Source organism: Drosophila simulans, chromosome 3L (genome assembly GCF_016746395.2).
Source record: "Drosophila simulans strain w501 chromosome 3L, Prin_Dsim_3.1, whole genome shotgun sequence".
NCBI lineage: Eukaryota > Metazoa > Arthropoda > Insecta > Diptera > Drosophilidae > Drosophila > Drosophila simulans.
The window spans coordinates 14,353,103-14,366,506 of NC_052522.2; the positions used below are offsets into that span (position 1 = coordinate 14,353,103).

Genomic DNA, 13,404 nt, shown 5'->3' on the forward strand with positions numbered 1-13,404 from the left:
GGCAACACAAAATACTCGAGTGTTTTACCGACGTTGTGTTTTTGTTACGAGTAAAAAAACCACCCGAGGCCTGCTGCGCAAGAGCCGTTTGGGTGAGTGGACGCACAGTCAACGATCGGCCGCACGTCATTTTTTGTATGCGGGCTGCAGTTCTCTGGTCATTTTTTGTACGCCTAAAATTTGTATGGGAGGAAGCGTGACGGGTATAAGAAATGAAGGGTAAAAGGGAATACCCAAGAAAAATTTCGTGCTCACGTCTTTGATGGACTCAAAGGGTGCCACCCGTTTCGAATCATTCCGTTATTTATTTTTCACACGTCGCTACCTGAATACTCTAATGACAAATATTCTTATATAAAGTAATTTTTGAAATGAATTTTGTGACATTATGTACTATTATTTTTACTATAATCTATATTTAAATAATAATAACGTTATTAATATATATAATATATAATAATATATAATATAATATATATATATATATATTATATTAATAATATATAATATAATAAAATATTATATAATATATATAATTAATAATAATAATAATAATAATATATAATAATAAGATGAAGGGCATTTTACAAAGTATTCGACAAAGTCTAGAGCCACGCCGAAAGAATAGTGTGTAAACGTATGGAGTGTAAAACGCATGGAGTTACGCATCTTGTCTGTGACTCGATTACCTACGAGACCACTCGAGTATTTTTGGAAACACCCGAGTATTTTTGGAAACACCCATGTGTTTAACGGTATACCCACAAGTGTTTTTCTCACTCATCCCTTTTTAGGCAGTGTGTGATCGGCACCCGCGACGCGGAGCACCGTATTGATTCGGGTGCGCGCACAACGGGGTGTCTTGTCTACATGTTCAGATTTATACTGTGTGTTTGTAAGTACCCGCGATGTGCGTGGCGGGTAGCACCCGCACACAAAATTGTAGGGTGTGAGTCGAGTGGTAAAAAAGTGCCACCCTTGCAGTTCTCTGAGTGAAAATAGGAAGGAGCGAACACACTCAACCGTTGAGTGAGTATCTCTATCTTTTGCTGGTCATTTCCACCACAGCTTGTTGATTTTCGACTGTGTTCTTTATTTAATTGACTTTGCCGACCCATAAAAATGAAGATCTTAAATACTCCTGGAAGGCTTGCCCATCCATTCGTCTCTCTTTTCCTAGTTCGCCTAAGCAGCCCTCATCTTTTGCTTTGATCTGAAACAATTCCCTATAAATTTATGCGTGGCAGAAAACATGTCATAGAATTTTCTTTCATCGCAGTTAACAGATCTCTAACGAAAAATATGAAAAAATTTACACTTTAAAATTTAAGGTGGCCTGAGGGAATATCCAAAAACAACATGCTTATAGGCCTATAAATATAATATAATATGCATAACATTTAATATAAAAATATTATATGATAATATAATATCAATAAAAAATTTTCGTCGGTACATATAAAATTAAAAAACATAATAATACAAACACTTAAGAAGAAAAAAATATTTTATAAATTCATAAGTCTTTTTTACAGTACATTTACAGTGTTCATAAATTTCGGGCCCACAAAAAATCTAACAAGACACTAAAAACTTGGTTAAAGATAACAAAACTACACAGGCCCTAACTGTGATTGATTTATTGTTTTATTGTGCTAAAAAAAAAGAGAAAATGAAAGAACTGAGATGGAAGCTGAGGAGCAAATTTAAAATTTACAATTTCGATAAGCAGAGAATTGAAAACACTATTAAATGCCTACAGTTGGACGCAAACTCGATTCACATCTTTTGAGCAAGGCTGCGCTGGGTAATTAATAAATAATTTGTGAGATTTTTATTTTCTTTCACATGTTGGCCCTAAAATCTGAGCTCAACTGAGCCGAACTGAAAGGTAAATAGCCATGGCTAATGTCTTGGATTCGGTCTTATGGTATAATATGGTATCGTTTGGGGATTACCCCCCACTCACAGTTCATTAAACTGCAAATGGAGGAAGGTGTTTTGGTTCTATGAATTAATTTTGCTATGCTTGAAGGTAGCAGCTCTGAGCAATGTTGCTTACTTATAAAACCAACTAAGAGATATAACCATGTGAAAATTTAAATAAATCAATTAGATTCATTAAATCAAATGCTTCCTAAAATCGCATTTTCAATATCCGACAAATCCAAACTAAAGGCTAAACAATCTCAATCCGAATCCCAGCCAATATTTGGTCAATAATCCTTTTCCAAATTTGAATTTCCCATTGGCCACATAACATCTGCGACTTTGTACCCCTTTTATCCCCCTTAAGCCGAAACCCGCAACCAACTGCTGACCAATCTATACACAACAGAATTTTCATTTCACACCTATTTGAAACTTGCTGTCATCTTTGCTTACTGTTATTATTATTATTATGATTATAATGCGTTTCGGAAATGAAATTGGGGCAACCGCAGGATGCGAAGACTGACGCAGCTGGGACTCCAGTGCTTTCATATGGGAAAATATATATGTAAGTTTTTTATGCTCCTGGTCGGTCAGCAAAACAAATCTCAACATTTGGCATACAATTTGCATTATTTGATATGGTTTTTTTGTCTTCTATTATTTTTTTATTCCTTTGTGTGCTTCAAAGTTAAGTCCGCTTGATGTATGTCAAAGTTACGTGCGCGTGTTAAAATCCTGTCTAATTTAATATCTATAAATCCCCGGCTATGACAGCAGAGGCCCAATGGGCAAAGGGTTATAAAAAAGGGTTATCATCGGCGGAGGGTTGCTTATCAACGTGGCAAATTGATTTGCGCTCGTTATGCGGTCACTTGGGGTACATTTTTTGGTCAAAATTGTAAAACCAAAATTGGCCGAACGTGCGTTACAAATTAATGTTTGTTCTGGATTTTGTTGCTCCTCTCCCTGCGCTATTATTATTTTATTTATCCTACCGTTTTTTGCAAACAAGCCATAAACCCTTTTATACTTCAACAGGATGTGCCGCCTGATGCCGAGTTATGTGGTGCAAATGCCCTCTTGGGTGAAGTTTTATTGGCCAGGCCATCAATATTGTATTAGTTTGGCTTGTCATTCAATGACATCGATATTGATTATTGATTTTGATAAAATATGAAGGGGAAGAGGGCGATTATCAGACAGTGCGCTTAGTAAAAGAGAGTATTGTTATTTATTAGAACACTTAACAAATTAGCTAAAATGAAAATAAAAGATTTTTTCATAAAAATAAAATAAAGTAAAATAAAAGAAAGCTGAACTCATCCCAATCATTTGATTTGAACTTTCTTTCTTCTAGGAGAACCCAACCTTATTAAGTACAATGTGAACTTCTTTAGCAAAAAGTTTTATGTGCAATCATATTATTTCGTAACATGTTATTACGTATCATCTCAAAGTCTTCTCCCTACTTGTTCACATTTTCCGCCGCTTTGTCAGACTCATCATATTTTTATTGCATACTTTTGTGCGCACTCACGTTAGGTTAGAAAATGTCGCTTCTGATTGCTTTCTTATTTGTTTACATTTCCAGGCTATTGACATACGCAAAGGTATAGAAACAGTGTCAGGATGAAAAGGATACCGGAGGATGGAGGCACAGAACGTGCACGGCATATCAAAAAATCGAAAATGCCCGGACACATGTTTCAATCATTTTCCATTTTTATTTATTGTCAGCATTTATTCTGCTGACACTTTTCCAACCCCTCCGCTCGCCCACAGAAAATTATTGCACCATTGCCATTGCTTGTGATTGTATCTGTGTGTGCGCTTAGAAAACAATTTGCAAATTGCTTCAAAAATCTGCCTTATGCCAAGTCGAGATCTTTGCATGAATCACTAAATGGATATTTATCTGACTGCAGAATTGGATTTATTTTTCTGCCGCAGTAATTAAACGCAAATTTTGCCAACTGTTAATCAGTTTAAGAAACTGGCAGCTGCTGGGAATTTAATTTCTTAAACATGGCCCATAAATTTTCTTCTGTGGCTGGGGTAACAGAAAAACGTATTGAAATCCATAAAAAGTCAAGGAAATGAAATTTGGAACCATTGTTTAGGTATTTTGGGGTATGGTGAGTTTTGGACTTGTCTAATATTATTTCCATTCATATATAAAAATACCAAATATAATTACAATAAAAAAATATTTCATATAAATTATTTTTTTTTTATTTTGATTAGTTTTGGAGTCATTTTACACAAAAGGTAATAATTAAAATAGTAATTAAATTTAATAATAATGATTAATTATGGTTTTTTAATTATAATATATTTGTGTTAAATGTAGTGTATTAGTTTGATCGGGTTCAATTTACATTTGGTGTCCCACTTGTGCCGCAGTGCTGCCAATTTATGTGTAAAGTAAGCAAGGAACGGCTGATTGGGGGTCAGTTCACTCGTTTGGCTCTCCTCCATTTGGCAGCACCACCCCCACCCACCGCCTCCATCCACCCGCCTCCTCTATTTACCCACCGCACATTGTTGCTCATGCAATTTCAATTACGTTTGCTGTCGATTTTCGAATACGTTTCGGCGTTTCACTTCGATTTGCAATCCACCCCGGCAATCAACTTTCCGATACCCAATCCCTATTTTCACCAACCCCACCCACATTTTCCGCCCCCCTATCCACTTGATTTCAATTAAACTGAGTTGCCATTGGCGCTGACGCTTTTCGACGTGTCGCAAATGCAGCTTTGAGTTTTCGCTCTGCCCGCTTTTCACGCTCCCCCCAAGGATTTTCCCAAGTTTATTCGCTTGTTTTGCTCCTGTCGACTGCTGCCGCTGCTTCTAGCCATTTAATTGTTTTTCTTCGTTTTTCATTTTGTGATTTCCTCTTTGACTTTGGCCCAGAGCTCCTCCACTTGACCACTTACATTTTATGGCGACGCGGAAAAGCTGTTTTCCCCCTCTTCTTGGGTGTGGGGGAGTTGCGGGTCAGCCATGTTGTTGATGATGTTAACTTGGAGTTGGTTGGGAGGCCAGAAATACAGTAGCCAAAAATAGTCAAGTTCTTCAAAGAACTATGGAAAAATATACAATAAATAAGTAATAATAATGAATGAACCCTTTTACCAGAAACTAACCATTTTTGAGCTAAAACTTTTTTCAAATATAGAAAAAAATTTTAAGTTTATAAATTTTATTTTATACGTTCCACAGTAATACCCAAACCAAAGCGTCAAGAAATCGCAGCCAATCGGGCGCTTTCCAATCGCCAATCGCCCGTCACAAATAAAAAGCAATGCGCTGCTTGTTTAAAACAAAGAAAATTGCCATTGTAAATAAAATAAGAAAAAATCAAAAGAACGCGCAAATGCAGAGACCAAGGAGAAATTGAACACCAAAGAGCCAAGAATAAAGTTTTTCAAAAGCGATAAAAACGAAATGTCGCATATTTTTATGACAAACAGAGGGTGAAATCGAGGGCTGAAAGTGAGGTGAGACGAAAAATCCCCGCACATTGGCGCAAATTGAATTTGTAAAGCAGCAAACTAATAAAAAACAACTTGAATAAAAGAACAACTTAAAAAATTGGTCACACTCATATTTTATACCTTTACATCGCCAGCACAAAATAGAATTAGTTTCTGGCATTCGATTTCTGTCGGAAAAGCACTATGCGTCGGTTATCCAAACCATATTTTTGTAGACTTCGAAAATTGCAGTTAATGTTGCTAAACTAGGAGATTTCAGCCAAATATTTTTAAAAATTTACAAAGTTTCTAATTGAAAATAAAGATATTAACTAAAGTATCAACTAGAAAGAAGAAATTTTGAAGTATTCAAAATAATTATATTTAATAGAAAGATTTCAAGTTTTGTGTAGTACGCTTGCTTTGAGCTCCATCATATATAAATATTAAATGTTTCTATAATATATATAAATTATAAATAAATCCTAAAAGTATACTTGGTAATATCTGGGCACTGATAAAGCTTTCTGGACCGCTCCACTTTTGTAAGCCCAGTTCTGAATTTTTCGATATTGCATATGGGTTCGGATTAGGTTTTTCGTAAAATTCCTAACTTAATAAGCCCAGCTCTCAATTATAAGACTTATCACTTATTTTCCATAGGGCTTTTTGAAGCTCAAGATCGATTACAAACAAATATTACGAATATTGTAAGTCTTACCATATATATATATATGTTAAATTCAAATTATAAATATCTTCTACAATTTATACCTATATATTCACCATTGTTATTATATTTACTATTGTTAATTTTTAAATATATGTATAATTTAGCAGAGTCGCTCGTGTGACAAGAAAACACTTTTACCATGGCAGGCTGTATGCTACAATTGGCACAATAACAAAACTTTGCTTTCCTGCAGGCCATTCTTTTTGTAGGCCTGTGAAATTCTTTTTAAGGTGGCTGCAGCCGGAATTTTCCATTTTGTGTAAGTATTGACAGACTCTGGAGTTGAAGTAAAATAAATTAAAAACACAAATGAGATACAATGACTTACCGGTATTGGATTGTGAAATGGGATTGTATTCACATTTGTATAGAACAACAAAATTCTTATTATCCGTGCCTATAACCGTGTAGTTTTTCAGTCTAGTTGGTGGAAAGATCTCGCGAAGGCATATACTAAGAGGCTTTACTGTTGTCTTTCTTTTTGAAAAAATATCTAGATAAAGCGATCTATGTACCATTTTGCCTTTTATTTTGCTCTGCATAAATATTCAAAATTAGTAAACAATCAATACAAATCAATAGTTAACCAACTGGTGCATATCTTTGGGACAAATTACGACATGGTCCTGGTTGACTGGCAAAGACTTCTGAAAAAACTACCGTTGCTATGATACACATCAGAATACTGTAAAAACGTAAAAAGTTATTGACTTAAAGAATTACTACATTTATTTACCTATACTTTTCCATTTTAAATAAACAGCTGTACCTGTTTTAAATGATGTTTTATAAACTTGATGTAACAATGTAAGTGAAAAATTGAAATTTGCACGAACATAAAAGTGATAATCAATTCGATAAGCTTACTAGAAACAAATATTTAGGTCACACTACAAGTGATCCGCCAGTAGTTCTCGTTCAATCTATGGATTTGGTTTACGCATTTTAAGACAAATAACTTGTAAATAAAATAAATTAGTTAGTTTAAATTAGTTTGGCTCTAACATTAGTAGTGCAATACAATACAACTCCCTGTAGGTAATTAAATTAATAAGAAACTTCGGACACCAAAAGTATTTATTTATTCCTTATCTATTAACCCACATATATCATTTTTGAATTGCTTTCATTGTCACTTTGGCGCTTGTGGTCCTCGCAACTTTGCCAACCATTCCAAGTTCCTTGACTTGGCAAAATTTACAGCCATATATGGTAGATGCTTCTGCCATGGCCCATAACTCAGTCGGTTTGACCGTTCAAGTATCCACACCCAAACACAAATCATAATCCTGATGGCCTTAGATAGATATAAAGTAATGCGGCTGCTTTGGCCCGCTAAATGGATTTCCCAAAGCATTTGCCAAGTTTATGAAAAATAATCATAGAGACAACGGTCAGGAGGGGGTTGATCTATATATATATCTTGCAGCGTGTGGTTGGCGTATAAAGTGCTTTTAAAAACATCCCAACGAGTTCAAGTCTTGGCCAAAAAGTTTTGGCCCAGCTTCAGTTGCCGAAGGGCGGAGAGTTCGCTGGTGGCAAAGTGTTTTTCATGAGCAATAATAATAATTTCGAGGCCGAATTTTAATTGCACCCAATGGACTCGTTGAAAAGAGGATGGGTCAGAGACTCCAAGATGAATGGCTGAATACATTGAGCAATGAAGCGGGTAAACAAAAATGGGTTAGTCGCCTTTATAAAGTATTCTTAAGACTTCTTCTTTGAAAGCTAAAATTGTTAAAAGGCAAATCCGGCAATATAAAGAAAAGAATTGTATGCAAACAAATATCTTTGCATTTGCAAAGAGCTTAAGTTTTTAAGTTTAAGGACGACTTCTGGTTTATATACTTACCCCTACAGATATAAAATATTCTTAGAATTTGAAAATATTTTCCATGGCTTTCCATGGCATAATCATCATCATCCTGGAAAACACTTTCATCAATCACGCAGTGAGCTCATTGGGATTGCTACAGCTTTTCCTTATGTCTACCAACGCAAATCCATTAAAATACAGCGAAATTAATTATTATGTCGGTTCCTGGCTGTTGGTGTGCGTCAGGTGGGTGGCATGGGTTAAAGGGTTCAGCTCGTTTTTATGGGCCACGTCTATTGCCTTGTCGCGTTTATTTTGGCGGCGCCAACTTTCATGCTCAATTAAAACGTTTGTTTTTTGAAAACAAATGCGCTTAATTAATAAACACGCATTTTGTGGTTTTTTTGGCTATGCTTTGGGTAAGCTGGGGGGTGTGTAATGCGGATTGTGAAAAAGGGGTATTTTCCGAACGCCACACCCCCAATTTTTTCATAGCCTCGGAATGTTTTTGGTAATGCCGAAAAGTCGAAACTGTCGCAGCTGTTTATGTCGCGGTTGTTTGTTATAATGATTGTTGCTGTTGGTTTTGGTTGGTGTCGTTTAATTACATTTTGTTTTAATTTTATTTTGAGTGTTAGTGTTGCAGCATATTGTTACCTATTTATTTGGCTTTGGGTCACCCTGTAAAAAATAGATAGAAGTAAAAATAAATTTTAAGGGCATACCTTCTGGCTGATCTGAAAATTCGGTCTAGTTCGAAAAAGACACGTAATGATCTTAGAGCGGCGCTTTATTTTTTATTTCAATAAATCTATAATTGTTTAAAGTCTTGCTGACATTTTATGAATTAAACTTAAGAATTTAGCATCAAACTAAAAATTTCAGCAAAGTAAAGCTACTCCAATTTTATGTTATTAAGCTTATGTTAATTTGAATATCTTTTAAGTTAGAAATTAGAATTTTTATTCCAGATACACTGCCGCTAAATTATTACTCTACTAAACTCGCAATAAACTAGATTTCCCAACCCCTTCCGCTTGCTGCATTTTGTCTGCATATTTACAGCAATTCTATTAATACTTATAAATTAACCCCTTTATATCTAGGCCCTGCGATTGCACATTTTTTATGTGATGCATAATGCATTTCCGGAGCTCCCTATCTCCCCCATATTGTGGACTAGACGAGGCCTAGGCTTTGACTTTGGCTTTGATTACAACTGCAATTGGACTAGTTGGAGTGGCTTGGGATTATATTGCAACTCATATTTTTTACCCACTCTGCAGTGACATATTTCCCGCTTATCGCTCAACTTTCCCAGACTTTCTCATAGGTCATCAGATATGATTGCAAAATATTTGTTGAATGTCTAGGTGGAAATTTCGATAGCTACTCGCATTACCAGCGCTTTTTGTCACCCCGCTTTCCTCAGTCGTCGTGTCAACAAATTTCAGTGGATGGCGCTATTTAAATGGTAGCTTTGTTTTTTGGTTTTGTTTTTTAGTGTTATTTATGCCTTTTTGCTGCCCCTTTTTATTTGCAATTGGCGCCTTTTTATGGTAATTTCGTCATAGGCCCGCACACGTGTCTTGTGGCTGATAACTTTTCCGGGCCAACAATGCGTATGCTTAATTGCTTGCGACTTATTTGGGTGAATGAAATGAGCTTTAAAGTAGTGTGAGCAACAGGTTTTATAAGCATTAGTAAGTTTAAAAATTGTTTGTAATTTAATGGTCTACATAAATAACACGTTTTACTCGAGCCTCGTGCATTTTTTACATATTATGTGACTATTAGATCTAAAATTCCAAACAAAAATGTTCTTTTTAGCTTTTGAAGTGTGTTAATATCTTACTAGGCTAAACGGTTAAAATAGCCTATAAATTCACCTATATGCAATTTTGAGCAAATAATTTTAATTCATTTAAGCACTCAGAGTTCATGTAAACAAAGTCTTAAATTAAATTACCCTGCCATTTCTTATTTTAGCCTTATCATCAGCGTAACTTCATCCCAACCTCCACAGATCTCTTGGTCATTTCCGTTACTCGTTAAACGATAAGCTCGAAGTCCAATTAAAATTCATCAATTTTTGAGACGTACTTAGGCCTTATCACGCCAATAAATGCAAACAGATCTGCTGGCAAGGTGTCAATTTAAAAAAATGTTTAATGCGCAAAAAAGCTGTGAATGAATCGAGATTAAACAATATACTCGTATTACAACAGTTACGGATCGGAGATGGAATGACGGGGCCCCTTTCGGAGATCCCACTCAGTCACTCACAGCGGCAACTGATTAATTATAGTGAGCACTTGTGTGTAGTACTATATTGCATGATAAAGAGAGAGCATAAAGTAAAAATTATAATCATAAAGGGCAGATCGTCTTCGCTGTCCCAGCTGCTGGGTCAAGTTCAAGGACAAGCTATCAGCAATAATAAGTGGAAATGAATGGAGAGGAGGAAGCTGAAATGTGGGTAAGGGGTAATGGGAGCATACGTGCACAGAGAAAAATAGTGTATACATATGTTTTTATATTAAACTCCTTTTTATATATTTTAAAGCAAGACATATTAAATAAAGTGAGAGAAAAATTAAATATATATATTTTTGTTTGTTTGATTTATTATATTAACCTTAATCAAAGTGAAGTTCTAATAACAAATTTCACATTATTAATTTGTAATTTTTTTACATTTATTCTTTTCTTTTTTTCTACCTTAAGAAACATCATTTTACTTTCCGACAGTTAATAATCTAAAAAAAATCTAAGATAACGCAGTGAACTTTTTCTCAAGGCTGTACATGCTCCTTAGATGGTTCCATAAATTCGACGAGGATTGATAAGCCTGCGATCCAATTGATTTCACTTTTATTCTGGCCATCTCTATCCTGTTCTTTCGCTCCATAGTAATCTTTGGGCAGACCGCGCCCTTTGTAGATCATTGGGTCACTATGTGTGCAGATGCGTCCCTCAGAGTCACTTTACCGCTTGCAACTGGAACAAAGTGAAAACATTGCGAAAAAAGAAGAATACTGAGCATAAGAGCCCCTGAAGGCTGTCTTCTTCAGAAGATCCCCGATTACCGAGCCATGATTCTCCGGCCACTTGCGAAGAAAGGAGGCAGAAATGAATTTGCAGCTCGTGGGTAATCAAGTGAGGCACTCGCACACACTTGCAACCTGCAACGATGCCACTTGTTCGCTCACTCAGACAGCGTGGAGCTTCCATTGTGAATGGTTTTGTTTTTGTCCGGGGCTCCTGTTACCCTTCCATAGGAACTGACCATATGACAGTTACAAATATTTATTTAAATCTATTATGAATTTCTCATACATCCGTTGTTATTAGAATTTCAGAAGAATAAATTGTATATCAATGTTATTATAAATGAATTTGCGCAATGAGTACTTTAATAGTTTTATTTAGCTTTTCTGATAAGGCATTAATATTGTTCAGGGAAGATTTGGATAACTTGGATATGATAAGAGAATATGAATGGTAATGTTAAATGTGATACACTTCTTATAATTATAGTTCTATTGATATTATATTTTGTGTTAGTTTCTAATGATAATTTAAATAGTCTGAAAACAATATATGGGCAAAAACGTTCTTGTAGGGCATTTAAAGGTGGCCACTTACGATAAGCTTAGTCTTAAGTCTCTTCTGTGGCTTTAGCCCTCCTTTGAAGTATTCTTACTTGTTATCAATTGTTGTTGGGAATCCGCCTCCTCCCCCTCCCCGTGTGCCAGCCCCTTCCTTCGCCCGCTCGGTGTGTTGTTGTTATTGCATTTAAGTGCAGCTTGTTAATGCTCATTAAATGTTAAGGGAGCTGTGAGCCGGCTCTGAGCTCGAGAGCCTGAGTTTAGCTCGCAGATCGACGGCAGAAGCAATTGTCTCGGCCCAAGCCCTGCCTCAAATTGTGGCAGAGTCGGATCCCCGGAGCTGTGGGCTTTAGTTCCATAAAATGAAGCGAGCCAGAAAGTCGCGGCGGGCGCGTTGAAAGGAAGACAACCTCGGCACAATAAAATCAAAAAGGCCCCAAAACGGTCGATGACAGTAAATAAAGTTCAAGCAATAAAACACAAAACAACGAAAACCTGAAACAAGAAAAGAAAAACTTAATCGTAAATTGAAAATTCATAAGAACATCATGAATATCTTCGTCATCTTCATCTTCTACACAAAGAACAATATATGTTATAAAATTCTGTTTGATTATGTACAAACTTTTAGTCACGTAAAGTGTAAGAAATATTCATTAAGTCTTTAATCCGTGAAATGAAACCAAGAAACACAAATTGCAATTTTTTTTTTTAATATTGGATATGGTATATGGTATGGTAGTATATACTTTTAAAATAATAAGAAAAAACATTTTTCTGTTAATTTTTTCACAACTTTTCATGTTTGCTTATTCTAAAAGTTAATAAATATGATTAATTGTAATTGCAAAGAACTTCATTTTGTATAAATTAAAGATATTCGGCTTCATAATATTAGCTTATTTTATATTCCTTTATATTTCCTAAAAAATCTCACCAAAAGCTGAATTCGTGTAATTTGTCTCTGTGTAGGACTTCATCATCGTGATCATCATCGTGGTAACAAACATTGTTGTAGTTGCGTGTAAAACCTGTTCGCTTGGGAAAAGGCTCTCGCGTGGTTCTTGTTGTTGGCCCTGTGGCTGTGTGAAGCTAATTGAAAAGAAGTATTAACAACGCTCTGCCTTTTGTTTTTGTGCCTTTGATTGACTGACCGACCAACACGAAGGAGTTGTAATAGGGTTATGGGGGAAAAAGGGGAGGGCGGCGAGGCGGGATGTCTGGTATGGCATAATTGTGGGATCAACCAGCGGCAGTGCATCACGGACAGAAGCAACTGCACAGTTAATTAGTAATCCACAGCCAATGCCTACTCAGTCACTCGTTCAGGCAGTCATTCAGTCATTCAGCCATTTAGTCGGCCAGCCAGGCAATTGCTTAGAAATTCAATTTGTATTTCCACTGATCGACAGGATAAGAATTTATCCATCTGCGAGGAGAGCGTGTGAATCCCGCGACCAGATGGAGAACGGAGGCACAGATACGAGGGAATCGTATCTAATGTGACAGCTGAGGGGAAACAGATACGCATCTACAAGATAATAAGAGTCAAGCGTACTCACTTTATATGGCAGGATCCGAAAGGGTTCCGTATTGGGGACCTGGAATTAATTCTTATATGTATGTACTGTCCAAGTTACCCATTAAATATTTTATACCTTTGGCTGAATGAGTATTTAAAAATATGGTTATTTTTAAAATTATTATCGGCTGTAAAAATATTTAAATGGTATTTTATCTAACTCAAAAACAATATATTTCTAGCTTATTCCTTTCTTATAGTTGTTGTATAGTGTACCCTATATTCTGATTCTAGGAAGATTACATTTT

At 35.8% G+C, this 13,404-nt stretch overlaps 1 protein-coding gene and 1 long non-coding RNA gene across 2 annotated transcripts; one reads left to right on the plus strand and one right to left on the minus strand.

Moving 5' to 3' along the window:
* Positions 1–6,252: 6,252 nt before the first annotated feature.
* Positions 6,253–6,960, minus strand: LOC27207001. Its single transcript, XM_016182767.3, has 4 exons — positions 6,884–6,960; positions 6,739–6,832; positions 6,476–6,683; positions 6,253–6,423 (listed from the first exon to the last, which is right to left on the minus strand). Exons 1-4 carry the CDS (start codon positions 6,895–6,897, stop codon positions 6,302–6,304), a joined length of 438 nt encoding a protein of 145 aa, XP_016031870.1. The 5' UTR covers positions 6,898–6,960; the 3' UTR covers positions 6,253–6,301.
* Positions 6,961–7,124: 164 nt separating this feature from the next.
* LOC27206794 lies at positions 7,125–11,262 on the plus strand. Its single transcript, XR_001600135.3, has 4 exons — positions 7,125–7,185; positions 9,070–9,437; positions 9,953–10,442; positions 10,877–11,262. It is a non-coding gene; the product is annotated as an uncharacterized LOC27206794 (long non-coding RNA).
* Positions 11,263–13,404: the final 2,142 nt, after the last annotated feature.